The sequence below is a fragment of the Fusarium solani genome, assembly GCF_023522795.1.
Source record: "Fusarium solani strain SB1 chromosome Unknown bctg00000016, whole genome shotgun sequence".
Classification (NCBI taxonomy): Eukaryota; Fungi; Ascomycota; class Sordariomycetes; order Hypocreales; family Nectriaceae; genus Fusarium; species Fusarium solani.
In genome coordinates this window covers 899,910-920,752 of record NW_027072142.1, presented here as the reverse complement: position 1 = coordinate 920,752, position 20,843 = coordinate 899,910, and the positions used below count along the sequence as shown (strand labels likewise).

General features: G+C 52.0%; 4 protein-coding genes across 4 annotated transcripts; 2 read left to right on the top strand and 2 right to left on the bottom strand.

Annotated features, from left to right (window-relative positions):
• Nucleotides 1-53: 53 nt before the first annotated feature.
• On the bottom strand, nucleotides 54-11,196 carry MRS44_018639 (uncharacterized protein; the record flags this gene model as incomplete). The annotated part of the gene is made up of 12 exons (XM_065616111.1): nucleotides 54-283; nucleotides 333-448; nucleotides 870-958; nucleotides 1,013-1,195; nucleotides 1,341-1,486; nucleotides 1,688-1,798; nucleotides 2,009-4,140; nucleotides 4,198-6,285; nucleotides 6,435-6,588; nucleotides 6,990-7,451; nucleotides 7,572-7,666; nucleotides 7,733-11,196. The coding sequence occupies 12 exons, from the start codon at nucleotides 11,194-11,196 to the stop codon at nucleotides 54-56; spliced, it is 9,270 nt and encodes a 3,089-aa protein (XP_065472183.1).
• Nucleotides 11,197-13,297: 2,101 nt separating this feature from the next.
• Nucleotides 13,298-14,822, top strand: MRS44_018638 (uncharacterized protein; the record flags this gene model as incomplete). The annotated part of the gene is made up of 4 exons (XM_065616110.1): nucleotides 13,298-13,604; nucleotides 13,660-14,210; nucleotides 14,275-14,705; nucleotides 14,759-14,822. The coding sequence occupies 4 exons, from the start codon at nucleotides 13,298-13,300 to the stop codon at nucleotides 14,820-14,822; spliced, it is 1,353 nt and encodes a 450-aa protein (XP_065472182.1).
• A 571-nt stretch (nucleotides 14,823-15,393) lies between these two features.
• MRS44_018637 (uncharacterized protein) lies at nucleotides 15,394-17,786 on the top strand (the record flags this gene model as incomplete). The annotated part of the gene is made up of 2 exons (XM_065616109.1): nucleotides 15,394-16,621; nucleotides 16,714-17,786. 2 exons carry the CDS (start codon nucleotides 15,394-15,396, stop codon nucleotides 17,784-17,786), a joined length of 2,301 nt encoding a protein of 766 aa, XP_065472181.1.
• An 805-nt stretch (nucleotides 17,787-18,591) lies between these two features.
• On the bottom strand, nucleotides 18,592-20,556 carry MRS44_018636 (uncharacterized protein; the record flags this gene model as incomplete). Its single annotated transcript, XM_065616108.1, has 4 exons — nucleotides 18,592-18,623; nucleotides 18,760-19,315; nucleotides 19,381-20,037; nucleotides 20,179-20,556. 4 exons carry the CDS (start codon nucleotides 20,554-20,556, stop codon nucleotides 18,592-18,594), a joined length of 1,623 nt encoding a protein of 540 aa, XP_065472180.1.
• Between the last annotated feature and the right edge of the window lie 287 nt (nucleotides 20,557-20,843).

Genomic DNA, 20,843 nt, shown 5'->3' with positions numbered 1-20,843 from the left:
GCGCTTTGTTATTGATACTCGCAACCGCCTCAAGCGTTACAAGTCGCTTGGCTTCAGCCGTAGGCAATCCTAAAACGGAAGAAGGTGTGGTTTGCCCTAGAGAGGACAGCTTTCGTTGGAGCCTGGTCCATATCGGAGGCAGGGCATTGTGAGGAAACGCCAGTCGTTGAAACGTGTGAGGACAGGATACGGTTTGTCTGTAGAGGCTGAAGGGAGATGATAGAAGTATCGATTATGGCGTAGAACCTCGCCTCGAGGTTTCTCAACCTCTTGGGTCCCGTACCTGTCTCGAGAAAAGAAGCCGTCTCATCGGTTCGCAGCTAAAACTCCACCCGCTATGTGGGCTGTCGCGTAGTCGATGCCTCCGTCGTCGAGTGCCCGTAGCGAGAGCAGGACGTGGCTTTTGTCATCGCCGCTATCGTAGCCGGGATGGACAAAGTCGATAAGCCTGGCTTGTGGGCATTCGTGCAGCCGAAGATAAGTCATGCCTCTTCAATAGGGTCGCGAAGCATCTTTGTTCATGATGGTATTGGGGTGGGGTTGGTGTAGTTTAAGGTTACGTTGCTCCGGAAACGGCCTACCCGGACCTGTACTATTGAGAAATAACAAATCAACGTACAACTCTCTCCTGTAAAACCTTTTTCTTGGCACCCGCTGTTAGCGCGCTGCTAGGGCAGAAAGTTTTTCCAGGCCAAAATGGCAGCAAAGACAGCTGTGGGGCTAACGGGACCCTAACAGCTGTCTGAAGAAGGGATTCAGAGAGTTGACCTTTCTTCGTGACGCGTGTCCCCAACGACACTGAGCTTCGCGAGCTCTTGACATCGCCTCCGGGCGCTATTTCCTATGTGGTATTTGCGGCTTATTCTTACCTCGACATCCCGGCTTCGCGAGCCTTCGACATTCCGGGCTTTGCGCCCTCGATTCGATTTTCCCGTACGACCGACCTATGCAGCCTCGGCTGCCCAGACGACATTCGCAGCATCCTGCTGCTTGACATTCAGGGTCGACGTACCCTCGCCCTCATCTGCAGCCTAACGCTGCCTCGACCGACCTCTGCAGCTTTGTCTGCCCGAACAACACCAGCAGCCGTCAGCTGCTCGACTTTCTGGGCCCTCTCTTGAGCCCCCGACCTCGACGCACGGGCCCCAAATGGCCTGCTGCCCTTTCCGCAGCTCAAAAGCTGCATGACCGACCTCTGCAGTCGTGTACTGCCCAGAGAACCTCTTTCTTTCTGCAGCCCCGGCTGCTGCCCGGAACAACACCACCGGGCCTCAACGATTCGTCTCACTGGATGAGACCACTAGACACAAACCGCTGGGTCGAAATGGTACAGAGCTTACCTGGAGACCGTAGAAAGAGGCGTCTGCCTCGTCTACAGAGCAGCGTTCTGGCCGCCTTGGGTTTTTCTCCTGCGAGGGTTTTCCCCAAGGATGCACGGTTCTAGGGTCGCAGCTACTGGCGATCTTAGGGATCATGGTTCTCCTACCTGTGGGTGTGGAAGGCTGCTTGATCTATCTGTGTAGGAGAATTCTGGGCTGGAGGGGGATTTGTTCCCGCTGACGGGATGCCCTCTTGGAGATAATGCGCCTTTGTGCCGATGATTTGCTGGATGAATTAGATGGAGGCGCTGCTAGGCGGGACCTCTGCCAAGGTCAGCTGTATTGATGTTCTGTGGGACGTGCCTTACCGGAAACTACTGTAGGGGGGGCTACTAGTAGAGAGGTGCCTTTTGGGGGTAATGAGTACAGAAAAAGCTCGAGCATGTTGACGCTCCGATCCAAGAGGCCTTGCAGATGATCTGAGCGAGGTTCAGTGCGGCAGCGATTGTAGATAGTTTAGCTCAGCACGTCCTGTGCTCCCTTAGGAGACTTCTGGGACCTCACGGCCCCCCGGACGAAAACATACATACATACATACATACATACATACATAGTACATATTTCCTGCGGAAGAAAGCATTCATAACAGCCTCCAAACCCCTCCATTCCTCCTTCCCTCCTCAAATAACTTTGCATCCGAAGCCCCATATCAAAAATCTTCCTCTCTAATCCCCCACTAGTCCGTGCCATCTCGCAGTCCATTACGGTATGGTCCGCGTTGTTATCAACCAAATCTAGCCGATAGCAAAACATGCAGCCACCAAATAACCGCTCCTGGAGCCTCTCCTTGAATAGCTCAACCTCTCTTGCTTCGCTCATAGCCCTGTTCGTCACCCAGCTTCGAATCAGCCGTACGTTAATTTCCTGCTCCCTCACGTCCACCTCCTCATCCTCTTCGCTCACCTCTAAATCTTCCAGTTCAGCTTCATCGCTAGCGGCCCGGCATACGTCGCACCACTCCTCCCCTTCCTCGCAGCCATCCCGATCAACACGCCCATCCATCTCCGAGTCCAAGACCACACGTCTGCACACCCTCCCGCTGACGAAGTCTTCCACGGACCCGTAACCCCCAAACCCTATCGGTCTCCTTGCCTGCCCCTCGACTGCCACCCGCACCACTATCGCCTCACTCTGCTTGCCGTCTCTCCCAGCTCGTCCACTCTGCTGCGCGTAATCTGCCATCTCGAATGGCATCTCCACATGCATCACCACTCGAATATCCGGGACGTCAATTCCCAACCCGAGCGCGTTAGTAGCTATAATCACCCGCCCTCCGCCATATCGCTCTCGCTCTATCCCACTCATCCAAGCTCGTAACCTCTCCGCCTTGCCGTCTCGGGTGTCAACATCTCGATGATAAGCGTCGCAGTTTAGCTCAGTCGCAAGAGCATTGGTTGCCATGACTGTATTGCAATACACAATCATCTTCGCCGGCCATGGATACTCCTCGAGTTTCTGATCCAGAATCTCTCGAACCCTTGTCGTAACTGCCTCGCTGGCCTCTTCGGGGGTTGTTGCTGCCAGCGTTTGCACGCTATATGCGACATTCGAGCGCGTTGTGCTGGTTCTGATCATAGTCACATCCTCTGGTCGCGTATTAATCAGCTCGAAAAACTCCTTCTCCTTGCTTGGTGGCAATGTTGCCGTCAAATATACCATCTGCACCCCCACCAGTGCTAGCCGCCCAAGCTCTCTTAGCCTCGGTCGGAAGTCCCGCGTGCCCTCCAAGATGGTATGAGCTTCATCAAACACAAACCCGTCGAGTTGTGCCATCACTCGAAGCCCTTCCACGTAGTCGTGGAACCGCTTGGTCATTGCAGACTCGGGCGTGACGAAAACAAGTGATGCCGCCCCTGGGGACTGATCGCTGCGCCACTCGGCACATGGTATCTTCATCTTCCGGCAACGTTCCATCAAGTCGCCTTGTAGCGATACCAACGGAACTACGACCACAGTCACACCGCCTGGGCAGCTTGCTGCTGGCAGCATGAAACCCAAACTCTTCCCACCGCCCGTTCCCATCACCACCACGATCGGGCTCTTATTCATCATGATCGCCTCGAGCGCCTCCCGCTGCACGCCCCGGAATGTAGCCTGCTCTCCGTAGAGACGAGTGAGTTCACGGTCGATATTGATCCGGCGGCGTAGCTTCCATCTCTTTAACTGCAACTCTTGAAGTGCTTCGTGGTGTATGGATGCATTCTTCCGCTTACGGCCCGGCTTGAGAACCTCGCCGAACCCTCCCATCGCAGACGGAAATCCTAGCAGCCGATGCCACTCTTCACTGATATATCGAAAGTTGACTCGGCGCTCGTTGGTCTCGAAAGCTCCCTCGGTTACTAGTCGTCCGTAGATCAAGCCTGCGATCTTGGACCCGTGACCAGCTTGCAGATCATACGGACTATCCCCATCATCGTCGCTGTCGCTGTCGCTATCGTCTGAGTCTGCTTCCCGCAGTAGTCTCGTGTGGGCTGTGGATGCATTCCGGAAGTATCGTCGTCCGATCGCAGTTGATATGTGCCTCCAGCTGCTGATATTGAGCTTCTGCCCACACGCTGCAACGCCGAGCCTTCGGATGATGCGTGCCAAGCGCGGTGACGTCCAGTGCTCCCCGGGTCCTAGCTTCCAAGCACCTTGCCCGCTCTCCCCAGCCTGGCTAGCTTGTTCTTGGCTAGCCTCCGCGGCGCCGTCGGTTTGTTCGTTATCCTGCGGGCCACTGCTCTCCGGTGTACCCTCTGTAGCCCATAGACCAGCGTCAAAGCTAGACCGGTCCCATACATTGGCCTGGACATCCTCCCAGAACAGCAAAACAAGTCACAAGAAGTACACCAGCGGAGTGCCAACCTCCCGCGGCAAGAACCGGTGAATGATCTTGAGCCTTCCAGACGTCGAGAAGCCTTTGTGTATACCCGTGACAATCATGATGAGCCCCTGGTCCACCAAAATGTTCCGGATTCCTCTGTTGGCTGTGTTGCGGTGTCGAATCGTGAGAAGCTCATATGCCCTTGGGGGAAACCCGCCACTCAACTGCGCCAGAAACAGCAATAACTCCAAAGCTTTCTCCACCCGGAGACCATATCGATATGCCGCCTTCACATTCAACTCCATGCCACCATCACCCACCGATTTAACCCACGTAGCCCTCAAGCTATCGCCCTGCAATATCTTTCGAACGACCCAACCCTTGCTTGCGCCTCCATCGTGCTGGAATAGTTTATCGACAAACGAATGACCGATCGTTTCGTCAGCAGCGTTGTCCAAGAGCTCGCCCCACGGGATCTCGGGTAAGCCAAGCTCAGCCGGAGACTGATCCGAAAACTCTTTGCAAAACAGCAAGTCCTTATACAGTACGTCTTCCAGCTGGTGGACTGCCATTCTCATCATGGCCTGTACGTCAAGAACACTAAGACGGATGCCCTTGAAGACGATGTGTTCCTTATCCCAGCTTACCGAGCCTTGGGATGCCGTATTGTTGTGTGCAGCCATGCCAAAGTTTCGGAGCCGGATGATGAACTGCGTTGGCGTTGTTTCCCAACCCTCTCCTCCTCCGACCATGAACCGGCGAGTCATCTCGGATATGAGCGCAAAGTTACTCGGACTGTTCTCCTCTGCCTCTTCTCGGTTCTGGCCCTGCTGCATATTTTGCTTGATGGCCTTGGCTCGCTGATCAACTGCGTACTTGACGATACAGAGACGGGATATTGCCATGATTGCGGAAAGCTTGGGGGTGAAATTCGCGTAGCCCTCCCAAGTACCATCCGCACGGACGCTCAGAACAGTCAAGAAGCTGACGAGAACGCTGTCATACTCCGTGTTCTTGGTGAAATGATCAAGAATAGATATATAAAGCTCCAAAACGTCATTTTCGAGCAAATCAAGAAGCTTAGAAACTTCGGGAGCCTCTGGGTCACCGCCATGGTCCTTCCAAGCGTCGGTTAAGTCGTCTGCGTGCTCCATCATCGTATCGTATGCATTCTGCTGTCTCCTGCTCAGCTTGAACGGTGGCCGATCTGCCTTGTCTTCGAAAGACATACAGCGAACAATATAAGCAAGTAGTTGTTTGACCACGAGCGTGTATCGTCTCTGAGTCTCGGGCTTGAACCGGAAATGAAATGGCTTGCTCCTCTCCTTGATAAGTTCCTTGCGGTTAACCTCGAACAGAGCATTCCAAGAGACATTTTCGGGAGTAATGACGGCTTTGGCGTGGTTAACCATTCGATCAAATGCGATGTGTATGAACCGTAGTTGAGCGTCGTCTGACTCGTCCGGGTCGTTCGGATCGACTTCGTATTCCATAGAGATCAAATCCCTCAGAAAGTCCTTTTTCCCGCTAAATTCCTTCAAGTGAAGAGCAGATCCAAGCCGACGAAGCCATGGATTCGGCGCCGTAAAGTCATTCTCCGCATCAATGCGCCCTGCCTCTTGGCTCCGGATGCCATTGCCTTTTCTCTGAAATGCGTCGATGGTCGCTTGAAGTCTGGCCTGCGAGCCGTGGTCTTGAGACCTTGACTGATCAAGATTCAGCCCTCTTGCCACTTCGAATAGCTCGCTGCCCGGACCTCGCAAGAATAATCGTTGATAATACACCCCAGTCCTCCACGGACTATTGCTCCTTTCCTCTTCGGCCGTAGCAGCTGAGCGACGTCCACCCTTGAGATCTAGATCCCACTGGTGCTCGATCTTGAGATGCTCTCGAATCCGTCGCAATTCTGTACCCACGTATCGGCAATCCGGCGGGGATGTGCTCTGCTCTGTGACAAACTCGCATCGGATGCCTCCCGTACCTGGCGGACCTAATCCTGCAATTGGCGGTGCATCATCGGGCCTTGGTGATATATTGTCGTGGGTATCTTGCTGATTCTGGAAGACTTCAGAATCAGGGAAAACTCGACTAAATATTTGGAACCTTTTCCTGGCTAGTTATACTATTACTAGTGTACTCTACCCTAACCAGCCCTTCGCAATCTGTTGCCTATATAACTAGAGTTTCGTCACGCTGTCTCACTATCAAAGTAACATCCCTCCCCACCTCTCACGCTGCTGAGTTTGTCCTACCAGTAATCTAGCCCCTCTGCGGGCTCTCGAAGAGTCTCGTGGTCGTCGACTTCGTTGGACCCCGTTTTGGTGACCCGTCGGCTCATGGGAGAGTGCCGCTTGACTACCAGATATACCATTCCTTTCAGACCGTTCACTTGCTGGCAGGAGAGATCTGTCCACCGTCACGTCTTCTTGGTCTCCATACCATAAGATCCTCGTCAAAACGACGATTTGTCGGAGTATCTCGAACCCTTGAACTCCTGCAACAGTAATCTCCCTTGTGAGGAAATGTGCTACGGCATTATCGCTGTCGGTTTGTCCCCTTCCTATTGCGGCCTGATGATCATGCACGGAATCAAGTAGAGACCTCTTTAAGTTGTCTCGCCCGCATTGGAAGAGTCCAATGACGACGTCGCGTGCCAAGTGCCGTCCATATTGGCATGCCCAATGAGCGTTTTCTACCCACACGTCGTCATAGTCTTTCGTCCATCTTGCGCACATTTCCTTTGGCAGGTAGCATCCACTGCAGGCTGTGTGCGGTGCTTTCCAGTCCCGATAGAGGATGAGACCCACCCGTCTCGACATCTGGGGTGCCCCCTCGGGTGCACTCCCGAAGCCTGTGAAGGATATCTGAACCGTCAAGACCTTGGCCAGCGCAGTAACTGCACTTCCCACTCCACCAATCCATGGCGGCTCTCCATCTGCTGACTTCCCGCTCGTCGTCAAGTTTCCAAGGGGAGTTCTCGGCCGCTGGCATCGTAAAAAAACCAGGAGCTCGGGTTGGAAACCCTTGGAAGGGTGGGAATCCGTCTTGGCGGTTTCTGCGAAAATAAAATGCGAGTGTCAGGATCTCAAATATGAAAAGGAGTTTTGGGATCCAGCTATCATCGAAAGGGACCTGTTGCTCAAACCAAGCCCGAGCTTGGTGTTCGGCACTTAAGGCTACCCCATCGTTCTCAGATGCAATCTTAGTAATAAGCTTTCCGAGAGACTGGTCGTCATATGCACAGAGGGCAGCTATGACTCTTTTGACCACTGGCCTCTGTTCACAGTGATCATCAGTCCCCAGTCTGGGTAGCGCCCTTGTTGGTAGGTCTGCTCTCTCTTTTTGGAGTTCAATGCCAATTTGCCCGCAAACGTGGAACGTATGCGTACATAAGCTACATGCTCCTTGTCCTTGCAGCGAAAGCGGGATCGAGAGACCTTGAAGCCACTGCAAGATCAACCTTGCCTTATGCCCAATGACCGGCCTAGAGCATGTGCTTAAAGCATGGTCAGGACATAACTTTCCGGTGACGGCAAAGCAAACTTCACACCCAACAGTTCGCCACCACTGGAGTGTCTTTTGTATATCGTCTAGCCGATACTCTAGCAGTATTCCCGCCTCTCTCTTCTTGATGTATGCATTGATGAGCGTCAAGAGCAGATGTCGTTCTGCGTTCTGATCAAGGGTCAGTTCCGTAGTGAGGGAGTCGAACAACGGCCCAGTGCTCCAGGAGTTCGGCGACTCTTGCTGCTCAGGGTTTCTGGGATTGACAGACAAAGGCTGAGAAGAACCGAAGCTTGTCCGGAGTAGCGTGGGAGTACGTCCGGTTAGTCGTCTCTTTTTAGCAGGTCGCGACGGCGTTGACTGCATTGGTGAGCAACTGCATGTCCCTGACTGTTCATAACCCATCGCTCGTTCAGGCCCCTCATTATCGTCCGAGTTGCTCTTCTGGCTTGACATCGCGAGTACTGGGTTCGGAAGCCCTCCCGGGCTAAAAGAAGGCAAAGTTCCTTCATTCCTCACATCAAAGGGCCTGCACGATTGGCTAACGGGCTGAGGAGTCCTCTGGGTTAAATAAGACGGGACCAAGGTGCTTCCGGACGTCCAATCCCCCTGAAGGCTCTGTCGGGGTTGATAATGCTGAGCGAGAGGCGGACTTCTAGGTGTTTCTGGTGTTATTGGTGGAACTGTCTTGCTCGGTAGATGCAAGAACTCGTGCCACCGGGTAGAGGCCCACTCGTACGCATGCAACAGCTGTGGTTGTAATCCTGTTGGGAATGCCCCGTCAAGGCCGTATGTCGTTCCTCGTTGCAGGGGGCGGTGTCCACTTTGCCATGCAAATATGACGTTGCGGTCTGCATTCTGACTTGTATCGTCGAAGCGATTGAAAGGCTGGTGAATCTCACGGACGTGCTTCTCCGTGATACCGATACAGAGCTGGCGAAACAACTGAGAATTTACAGGCTTGTCCCACACCTTTGACGTCGCCGCTTTGAGAACCGCGGTCAAACGCCCAGATGGCCAGGGCTTCGGCCCCGACATTGTTCGAACGCGGAATAGGAGGGGGGAGCTGCGGCCTTGTTCGCTAAACCCCAGATGGCACTGGCGATCTAACAGATCCACGAACCGCCGAATGAAGACGAGATACTGGCATAAGGTTTGCCCAAGCTGGGCCGGTAAATATCGGACCACGACGAATTCCCTGTTTGTCGACCTCTTTGCTTTGTGATGACGTACCAAATAGATCATGGATCCATTGTAGACAAATATACCTCTCATCCCCCATTCTCCGTTGACACACGACAAGCTTGAGAGGTCGGGCCATCTCGGGCCTTGCCCACATAGGTGGTAGAGCCCCAGGCTCAAGTAATCACAAAGCGCCTCCTCTGTTCGGAGATACTTAAATACCGCTTTCTGATTCCAGTTCCCTTTGGGGGACAGGCTGTCGCGGCGAGCAGTGCAGGCCCGCTCACATAGTTCGAGGTATGCATCTCCCAGATTGTTGCCTGGATGTGTTACGAAGGAAAAGCCCTGTTCGGCGTTTTTCAGGTCGTCCTTAACCTGGCTCAAGTCGACAGAGTGGTCCCATCCGAACATCAATTCTTCTCGGAGTAGATCCGTTTGTCGGGTGATGTGTTTACCCAGGAGTCGAAATTCGGCCATGGTAACATGAAAGATGTCTCCATAATACACTGTCTGGCCATCCTCGCTCCAACGCAGGAGATACGCCGGAGACTCCGAGCGTGCTATGACTCGGCCGTAGCTGCGAAGGCTGATCATTTCCTCAAAGGCCGATTGAGACCCCACCACCATGTATTTCTTTCTCACAACTTCAAGTCTTTCCAGTTGTTTGGTGTGTGGACGCTGTGATATCTTCAGGGTGGGGTATTCGCGAAGGGGAAGGGCCATCTCCAGAAACAACAGGCGTTGAATGTATAACAAGCCTGAGAGGTAAGGCGTGTATGACTTGGCCGGAAGAAAAGCCCTTGAAGATGACGAGAATCCTAGGATGCCACTGAAGAAGACTAGCAGAGTAGAACTGGGCTGGCCATCGGTCACTGGCTCAGTGCACAATGATAGGCTTAGCCCAAGAAGCAGCTCTATAAGTTCCTCTGATGCTTGCTCGTCCCCTGCTCTTTCTTCGTTCACGGGACGTTCAGAGTCCTCACTATAATTCATCCCGGTATCTCGTACAACTTGGTCTTCCTCGCTCCAGCACTCGTCATCTTCTTCGGAACTTTCTGTCATGCCGTCCTCGTCGTCGTGCTCCTCACATTTCTCCTCAGAGTCGTCACAGGGCAGCCGTCTTTCGATGATCCCACCTTGGAAGCTTTGCTCCGGTTCAGGTATCCGTAGTCCCGTACGCGGGGATTCGGCAGTGGGTTTAGCTAGCAACTCATGATTCCAAATCGACTCTAGGAAATGCAGCTGCTTCCTCTTGAACCGGATGCCCGTGAGTCTTTCCCGAGTACTCGGGTCCATGCGATATGATCGGAAAAGTAGCACGAGACAACGCTTGAAGAGCACCCGATATTTTCTCCTACTCGAGGAGTGACGTACGAGGACAAAAGGTTTCGGATAACACGCTAGAGCTTGTGTACTTCTGAGCCAACAGAGAATACTTCTACTCGTCTTGCGAGCTGTTTCCTCGCATCGATCCAAAAGCACGTCCATCACTTCGAGAATAGCTGCGATTCTTCTCTCATCTTCCACGGTGCTAACAATGTCTTCATGCAACCCGTTGGTTCCGCATTGTCCGAGAAGATGGAGGTTGGAGCCCAGTCGAGGGAAGGATACCGCCGCAAGGGCCGAAAGCACATCTCGACTTTTCCCGCGATAGGTCTTATCCCAACCTGTCCTTTCAATCCAGGGCGACTGCTCTTCGAATCTCAGCTGGTCTCCTTCGAGGTTCGTCGCAATTCCTCCTATGTTTTTGAGGGTTGATGTGTCGCCAGTGCCGTTCCGAGCTCGTTCTTGCTCCTTTATGGATGCAAGGTGAGCCTGAACACCATCACTGGCCCGTATAGAAAGACCCCCACGACTGATGATCCAGTACTTTCGAGACTGGTTTGAGCCTGCCGTCCATGCCTGCAGCCATACTTCATCATAGAAGCCATCAAGCTCGCGCTGGCCAGGAGGCTGACCTTGAAAGTACTGGGTGGAAATATGGCGGGTTAAGGATGAGAAGTTGGTGGTACGGAAGGGGCATTTTCGGCAGGCATACCCCTCCCAAACCCGCAAGTCAGGATGTTCAGGGGAACCGTCCTTAGGAAGTGGCGCAACACTGGGATCACCCAAATATGACTGGCCTAGACCTCTTAGGAGTTCAGTTAAGCCCTTTCGCTCATCCTGATCAACTTGGTGCTTCACCCTCAGATGCGTTGTAACGGCAGAGCCTTTGACAGAGAGTGCGTATCGGCAATCTGGCCGACAGCAAATCAGCACCCTTGCATCTGGGTCGATGCGCAATGCAAGTCGATTGAGAATGTTGAGCCCGGGCACAGCAGAATCCATCATCAACTGTTGAAAGCTCCGAGGACCTCGCCGTGGGAGGGTTTCAGGAAAATGAGTGAAAAGGTGTCTAGTGCTAGACTGGAGCGCCTGGGAAAAGCCGCGACTTCAAAGATTTATCTCAACCAGGAATAAAAAGCAAGCAAGCATTTTTAATTTCATGAAGCGTCGTGTGGTGATGAAGAAATAGGGGAACGACCAGGGACCCGCGAACCCCCAGAGCGTGCACGGACGAAAAGTATGTATTACGACGCATTTCGTGGGAAATCGGAGGGACATCACGCGTGCACGGGCCAGATTGTGTGTATTGCGTCGCAATGTTCGCAGCAATCACTGTAGTAGGGTATACCTGTAATGGTAGCGTGCGAGCTGGGTGTTGGCAACAGGGGGTTGTCGACCAGACGAATGTTTGGGTCATGGGAACATTCTTGAATACATTGTGCTTGGTTTTGTTGAAGGTTTCGGAGGCGGTGTTGTCTCACACGCTCGCGCGTGCGATCTCTTCTCTCCTGAGCCGAGAGTGCACGGGGAGCCATTATTTGTGATGTGTGATGATGCGAGAGGAATAAGTTCCCTAGTCCATAGTATCCAGGACCTTACTGCCACTACCGGTTCTTATTTCTTCCTTGTTTGTTTGTTTGTTTGTTTGTTTATTTTGACATGAACCGTGATTGCTTCCCGCCAGCCTTTCTGCCTTGTATTTTCTTTCTTTTTCTTATTCTCTAAACCCCTACATTTTATGAGGGGGCGTAGTTAGCTTATGAGGTGATTGGTACCGACCAGGGTTTCTTTCCTCGGTAGGGGAAAGGATAGGCGGTGGCGGTTACAGAATCCGAAATACGGACAGAGGTCGGGTTAGCCGTTCTTGCGGATTTCAGCACGATTCTCTTGGAACAGCTTCAGTCGGCGAAGGCCTAGAAGAGCGTAGGGTAGTAAGGCGATGTTATCGTCCAAGATCGGCAAAAATACATGGTGATGATATCGTGACACTTTACAGATACGGCAAATTTGGTTATAAACATCATGTGCAATTTGGAGATGGTGTTCTTCATCATAACCTGGACGTTGATGGATTGATCCGTGGGCGAGATGTTAGGATGGATGTGAGGATAATAAGTCGCCATGTCTTTCCGTCAGAGATCCAACCTGATGATGTGGTGTCGGGGGATACAGGATGTACCCTGACAGGGATATTGTAACGCCCAAGGCTTCATCGTATTGGTCCGCAGAAACTAGGCAGGGATATTGTAACGCCCAAGATGCAATTCTATTGGGTAGTCTCTTCTCCAGGAACAGGGGTAACCACATATCACATGTATATCACAGATACCACATATATGTACCCTCCAGGACGCTTGGGCCAACCTGCCATTATCAACCCCAGATTTTGCGCCTTCAATCAACCATAAAATGCATTCGAATGATAAAAGGATGTAGATCTTGATTGCACCTGATACAACACGGTTATCGCTATCTATTAATCTAAATTTTATTGCCTGAATTTATGTGGTTGATTTATTGCGAATTTTTATCCTACTCTTTGGCTGACCCAAGAATTTTCACAAAGACTTGAACGACGGCCTCAACCCCAACCCTGGAGACCACACTGATCCGCTGACGGGTAACAGGCTCGATGTAATGCGCCATTTGTGCCGATGATATGCTGGATAGGGGACACTGTATGGTTAGATCATAGGTAGACTCCCGTAGCTCAGCACGTCCTGTGCTCCCTTAGGAGACTTCTGGGGCCTCACGGCCCCCCGGACGAAAAATATACATACATACATACATACATACCCTATTCCAGGCTCCAGACGAGACTATGTGACGATCGTATAGGGTTCCCAAGGGGATCTTTGCGGATAAGTCGGCAAAATGTGAGATCGCTTGCCCTCGACCAGCCGCGATCCCTTTCGTTTATTATCGGCCTGTTTCGGCCCTCCTCGGCTATCCGGGTGGGCCGGAAGAGACAAACTGTCGCGTTTCTACCTCCGGCGGTGAAGACCTTCCTGTAAGTTTGGATGACTGGCCAGTGTATTTTGGAGCTTTCTTGAATGAGGCACAACTTCCATGCTTTCGACAACTTTAACGCCAGGTCCAGATCATGAGCAGCAACGAAAGATATCCACAGGCACGCAAAGGCAAGCAAGATGCCAAGCAGTCCCGGAAGCGTGCCCAGAATCGAATTTCGCAGCAATGCCGACGTGAGCGTGACTCTGCCAGAGCTCGACATCTCGAACATGCTCTTACAGCAATCCAGTCGACGTCCAACATGGACTGCGAAGACCGATATTCTGCTCTTATTCAGTCGCACCTTAGACTCCTTGACGACAACGAAAGTCTCCAAGAGGCCCTTTTCAACCTTCGGAAGCGTCTCCTCAGCATGAGTAATGCCGCCGCTGCCGCCGCCGGTATTCAGCCTGTCAAAAAGTCCCACGCAGATTCATGCTAACCGAAACCTGGCAGAGGAACCCGTCTTCGACATGCTGCTTAGCAAACACAAGACAAAGGGAGACCGATCATCGGTATCGTCAAAGCAGTTGGACGAGCCGGACTCTTTCAATTCGTCCGTTGGTGCCACAACAAGCCAGCCTGAAGCCACAACTGCAGATGCCAATTCTTGGAATATCAGCTGCAATATTCCAAGCCCTTTCTTGCACGATCCTGGCCTGGGTTTCCCTTTCAACGATGTTATGGGTGCTACCACAGTGAATTCTGGGAACAACCTCTCCACTCTAGAAAGCTCTGTGGCATTCAGTCATGAGGATTCGACACTATTTGATTTCCTGCCGCAGTTCGACACGCATCATACTTACGTTCACTCTCCAACTGAGTTTGCCGACAAGGTTCTGAGTGCTTGTCGGCAATACCTCGAAGATGAGATGAGTGCAGCACCCGCAGGGCTCACTCTTTCACTGCGAGAGATACAAAATGAACTCTTGTATCAGCAAGTAGCGGCAGCCGCAATACGGTTGCTCAGCCGTGCTGCCGGAATTGAGTCTTATGTGTATCACATTGTGAGTTTTTTGGTATTTATCTTGTCGGGTCAGATACCTATTAACAGCTGCGTCCTTCTTATAGGGTCGTGCAGATTACCTCGAGAAAATAGTACGGTGGCGGTTAAGTGCTCTTCCAGATGATGGTGCCACCATCCCGCAGCCATTTGCGCCAACTCGTCTACAACATCGACAAAACGGCAGAGCACTAAAACATCATCTGCTGATCGATTTCATCTGCTGGCCGGAAATCAGAGATCAATTCATTGTCAATGCCTCAAGACTGGACTTGGACGAACTACAGCGCGACATCGTCCTCAATACTGTCATCGAAATTTCACGATACGGCGTGGCGCTTAATGTGTTTGATTTCGTCAACAATTGGCTAGACACATACCACCATTCATCTACCTATGTCAGGAATGCCGATTGGATCTTTTTCAAGGCGATCGAAAAAGCGGACAGCTCTGGCATAGACCGTGATCCAATTGACGGAGCGATATTACAAGAGCTTAGGTGCATTATTCACCAACATACGGCAGCAATCTCCGAGCTCGTAACGGCCACAGATCCAAGCATGAACACGGCGTACGGGGCGCCAAAAGCTACACATACTACGGCTTCTTGGCGTGAAGGATGCACAAGAAGCGACGCCATGGCAGCTGGCAAAGGGCCGGAAGCAGACGCTGTGAATTATCTGGCAGTACAAGACACCAGTACCTGGAAGCTGAGCAAAAGCTTTGCAAGAAAATATCCCATGATTGAATGTTCATCAGGTAAGAAATCCTGGCACGAAGAATCAAGCGTTTATCATCTACCTATGCACTGTTTGTTTCATCTATAAGTTGTAATGCGTTTATAGCTACCCGATACTAACGAAGCGGAATAAAAAGCTCTTTCTAGGTTTGAAACCGCTATTGGCTCAGACTATGTTAATATGGTATTGCAAATAGGGGATATGTATAATAAGAGCATAGTTTAGGGCTTAGAGTTAATATATATACCCGTTGGCTCATGTGGGGCTAGGGCCCCAGGCGATCCAACCTAGCAAGCTAGGTTGGTCACAAAATGGCGGGACAGCCACAAAACCTCGGGACAGCCCTTCACTACGACACGTCCGAATTTACCTGCATTTCCCACCCAAAAACGCCAAAAAAAGAGACACAAGGCGGTGTAATCCAGTGCATCCGCGTCTATCTTCATTATGAGTGCCGCAAATAACGTCAAGGCCGCGAGGGCTGTGATCGCATCACGTGCTAGATTCGCCAACCGGCCGCATCGCGCTGCTTCCTCTGGCATCACAAAGCCACTCTCTGTCAGGGCTGCAACGGCCAAATACGAGGCTTCTTCTTCTTCTGCAGTCGATCGTCTCATCAAGCAGCTTGAGAACCCTGATTCCGTGACGCCTCCGGGCCGCCCGCGCCTCCTCATGGATGAAGAAGAGGATGCCATCGTCGCCTTCGTCACCTGGATGGAAAGGGCCGGTTTTCCTGCCTCGAAGGGCGAGATTGAAGACGCCGCCAACACCCTTCGCCGCCGTAGGGACCCAGAAGCGAAGCCTGTCAGCAAGATGTGGTACCCACGCTTCCGTGAGGATCATCCGGAACTCCAGAAGACCTTCCTGAAGGCCGTCGATAAGTCTCGTGAGTCTTGGGAAGCAGGCGGCGTCACCGACCTAAAGGAGTGGTTCAAACGACTTACTGAGGCCATCAGGAACTTCAACATCGGCGCCTCTGAATGCTGGAATGCAGACCAGGCCGGGATCCGAGTCGGCTGCTTGCGTGAGCGGATACAGTGCCTCGTCGTCCGCACGAAGAAGAAGACTCGCGCCCAAGTGCTTGACCCGTCGAACCGCGAGACCTACACCCTTATCGGTACAGGCAACGCTATGGGCGACACGGTCCCCCCATGGGTCATCTTTAAGGCATTCCCTACACTAGAATACGCCTATGTGGAGGCCGATCCGCAGATGCGCTTTGCGAGGTCAGAAAGTGCCTTCTCGAACGGCGAGATTACTTTTGAGTGGGCGCAGGCCTTTAACCGGCATAGCTGGGAGAAGTCTGCTACGGTGCAGAGTCGTGGGTTGCCTTTTGAAGAGTGGTTTGGCTGCGATGAATTCCTTCGTGATCCCAGAAGGCAATACGTTCAATATGATATTCCTCCTCTTTCTCATACTCCAGGTGAAGAGATCTGGCGATTTCTTATCCTCGATAGATTCACTGGACATGGCCTCTTTGCCTTCCGCGAGTATTGCCTTAAGTTCCAGATCATCGTGATTCCTTTGCCTTCACACTCAACGCATTTCCTTCAGCCGATGGATATAGGAGTCTTCCAGCCGATGAAGAACGCACATCAGAAGATTCTCCGCCAAGCATTACGTAAAGGTAGCATCACTTTCTCGCGCCTTAACTTCGTCAAAGGACTGCAGGCAAGTTAGTGAATATCTCATAAGAAGACCTACTAATCGATGCGTGACTTTAGGAGATCATCGATAAGGGATTCACTAGAAAGAATATTATATCAGGCTTCGAGAAATCCGGCATCTTTCCCCCTAACGCCGAGCCCGCGGTGACCTTCCTCCTTAAGCAGCAGATGAAGGCAAAGAAAGCAGTCAACCCTGCCTTCGCTTCCCTTTTGCCATCAGAAACACGCTTCCAACGCGCCTCTGATACCGCAAAACGCGTCACAGAGGAGTATCGCGATATCTTCTCCTCGCCGACGCGTGCAGGGCTGCGAGAAGTCCGCAAGGTCGTCACAGAGGCCGTTCTTCTCGAGGAGACAGTAACTATGTATGTGGATGACCGGCTAAGCCGTATTGAGAAGAGATATAACGAGATGAAGAGGGGAAAAAGGGCGAAGCCCGTTGGTGACTTCAGTCACAGCGTCAGTCTTCAGGACCTTCGTGACCAGCAAGCAGAAGTCATCACCGCAGACCGTGAGAAGGAGCAACGGCGGCAGATTCGCTCTATCCGGTCTATACTCCTTAGGGAGATCGAGAAGCTTAAGGAAGAGTGGCGAGAGAATAAGGAAGTCGTCGTCGACGGCGTGAAGAAGAAGCTACAGTTTAAGAAGTGGCTTGAGCACACAGGAAAGGATAAAGACTATCTATCTATGGATACACAACGCTCTGAGATGACTCAACTCCTCAATGAAAAGACTGACGGGTTCATGATAGATACACAGTTGCCGCAGGAAGTCAGAGACTCGATCCTTGAAGCAAGTCACGCCGCGAAGCCCCTCAGCGCGATGGACTGGACCGCCCTCCCCGGCAGCGACGAGACGGTCACCTTCAACCTCGAGCCGCCGCGGCACGCCGATGACGAAGAAGAGGAAGAAGAAGAGGAAGAAGAAGACCTTCCCTTGATCGAGGTTGCTCCTCTTCACGAAGGGCGAGCAACCCCGCGTTGGCAGCGATCTTCGCCGCCGATGACCCCCTCGTACGAGTCATCACCCCCGCCGGAAGAGGCTTCAACGCCGTGCCCTTCACGACTTCAACCGCACACATCAACGATAGATCAGATGCTTCAGATCATCAGGAAGGAAAGAGAGGTTCAAGCAGCCAGTCTGCCGCATTCAATGGACGTTGATACGCCTTAAATAGGCGAGGAACTGTCCCTCAAGGCGGCGAGGCCTAGGTGCCAAAACAACGGCTTCTATAGCTCAAGCTTGGTCTTCAGAAGTGTCATTCTCTTAGGCATCGCGAAAGGCATTACTTTCTCTTCCGATCCTGCCTCATAAATCATCTTGGACGCCTTGTGAACATCAAAATATCGGAAAGGGGGCAAATCACGGCTAAAATCGGGCATCGTCGATGTCCCGAGGTTTTGTGGCTGTCCCGCCATTTTGTGACCAACCTAGCTTGCTAGGTTGGATCGCCTGGGGCCCTAGCCCCACATGAGCCAACGGGTAATAAGCTTTTATAGATAACGTATGTGATAAGCATGCGGCGCAGACAAGCATGCGGCGCACTTTTCTTAATGTGAACGGCCTCTAGTAACTGTATTCCAGCTATCTAGTCCAGGATGCTATTTACATCAAAGATGAAGAAGAAAGAAAGAAGTTCTCAAGTGCCCCTGAGCTGTGGGGTAATTTCCCATCCCTGGCGCGCACGAGCTCAGTACGTCTTGCGGCACAGCCGCAAGGATATGGGCCCTGGCCCGTGACACTTAACCTTTGAGACGGAATTGAAGATAAAAATATAATAAAGCATCTGATTAATTCAATTCAATTACTATCTTCTTCCCTAGACAGCTCAGTAACAGTCTGGCATATTCTTCTATTATGCCCAGCCTTACCGCATTTCCCATCCCATGAGTGCCCACAAGACTGCAACCAGGTCACGACGAGGGGTTGGGGCCAATTAAAATGCATCAAATGAAAGGTACTTAATGCCACACCTAAATTACACGGTGATAGAAGTCCCAACAATATTGGCTGTTACAAATCGCGACATTGCACAAGCGGCAGCCGTACCGAGTCTGCTTCCGGCTTTGACAGTTGCCGCTGAGCTCCCCAAAGGGACTTATTTTCTCACCTTTTGACCTTATCTGCCCCTGCCGAAAGCCCTTACAAGCTAGGCAGTCTGAGTTTACCTTGCGATTGACATGATTGACCTCTCGATTGATGTGAACACGCTGTAAATCAGGGCTTTGAAGGTCACGCTCGTCGCCGGCTCTGTAACGTTGCCGCGACCGACTTTCCTGGCCGTAGGTGTTGAATAACTCATTGTAAATGCACTCTCGCCACTCTCTCTGAGTCGTGAATCGCTTCCAACTTGGCTTCGGGCCCCGTAACTGAATAACATAGCTATTGACGAGTGCAACGTCAAGCAGGAAGGTCCAGCAAAGAGCCTGCCAAGGGCGGCGGCGCAAGGGATGATCATAGGCGTAATATGACCTCAACTGGTCGCCCCGATCCACGTGATTCATCTCATCATTATACTCAGCGGCAACAGTAGGGATAGAGATATCCTTGATGGCTTCATCGCCGAAGAAGCGGCGTATCTGCCGGGCCTCGGGCTTCTTGGAGGTGGGCTTCTTCCTGCGGCGTTCGACCCGCTCCTCGCCGGAAAAGACGGTCGTGAAGAAGAGGACGAGGCGGCTATCCTTCCAAGCGACTTGGTTGACCTTGTGAGATGAAGAGAAGACAAATTAGTAAGAGATTTATGTGTGAAAGTGTCTTGGCGTCATACCTTATTATCAGGCGTAGGGATTACTTTGACCTGGTTAAAGTCATAGCTCGTACTAAGCCTTTTATCGCCTCTGAGATCGTGAATAAGCTCCTCGTTGATGCCGCTGTTAGGTCGAGCCGTGCCTGTGGCTCCGTGGCCATGCATACGGAGGCTGCGGAAGAGATCTGACGACGAGAAGAGGTTATCGACGAAGACGTGATATGTCGCTTTTGGCAGTGTATTTGCTAGGGCCACGACGACGCTTTGAGTCGAGTTCAAGGCGATAGGCTCGTCTGAGGAGCTCCCCTGTGTCTCCTGTGATCCTTGCGTGCGGCGGGTGCAGCGGCGCTTTGCGGGAGGAAGCTCAACACCAACGGCGCCGTATTGTGCGCCCGTGATGTGCCAGAACCAGTGGATAAAGAAGCCGTGCTGTGCGATAACCCAGATCTTGAAGCCTTGAGGAATGGGCTTGCCTTTGACGACTGTTGTCTCATTAGACCTGCCCGTGAAGCGGATCATACACTCATCCACAGCGAGATGAGAGCCCGGGGTAAAGATCCTTGTAGACGCAGCTTGTATGAGGTCAGACCACTCGTCACAGGCTTGGAACACCTTCGGAAGAGGCGCGGTCTCGTCGATCTTGGTGTAGTCAAAAGGGCGAAGGTGGCGGTGAAGGATCTGAAACTTCCAATAGGGCATGAACTTGATGATTGAGTGTAAAGGGCGCTGTTCCCCCGGCTTTGGAGTACTCCAATGGCTCTTAATGGTCCTTTCCTTATGTAAACCTATATAAATTAGCACTCCAAGCCATACATATACTTCTGCAACAGAGGTCCCTTGCCAAGCTCGCAGCCTGGCGTTCTTCGTCATCGGGTGATTCCAGCTATCGACAACGTCATTTTCCTTGAGCCACGAGAGCCAGCTTTGAGTGTATTGGACCCATCTCTCAACAAGGGAAATAGGAAGGAAAAGCTGGAATAGCTGCAGCGGCGATGGCGGCGGTATGTTGATGTGGAAGTTGCGTGTCTCTACGTGGAAGGGTTCAAAGTTGGTGCCGCGACCCTTTTCGGCCGGAAAAACAGCCACCCGGGTCGGGTCATTAGGGTGCATTTGATGACTATGATTTTCCTTGATAAAGCTCTTGTCGTCATAGGCATTGAGGGCTTGTGCCTCTTGTGGAATTGAGAGCGTGGCCATTGTTCAGTTCAAAATAATTTGTATGTGATTTTGGCTGTGATAGCTTCAGGTTCAGGTTCAGGTTCTATTCCTACTCGGTTTTAGCCGCCTTATTCCCCGGCAGCCATGCCCGGTAAGCGGGGTTTGGCCGACAGCCGAAGCGCCCCGAATGTTTATCCGTTGCGCCCCACTTCGCCAAACGCCAAATGGTGTTTGGCCAGCCGCCTCCAGACTTCCCACTTCTGTCCTCAAACCTCTATCTACAACCGGCTGCCAACCTCTGTAGATCGTGGTTCTAAATACTAATG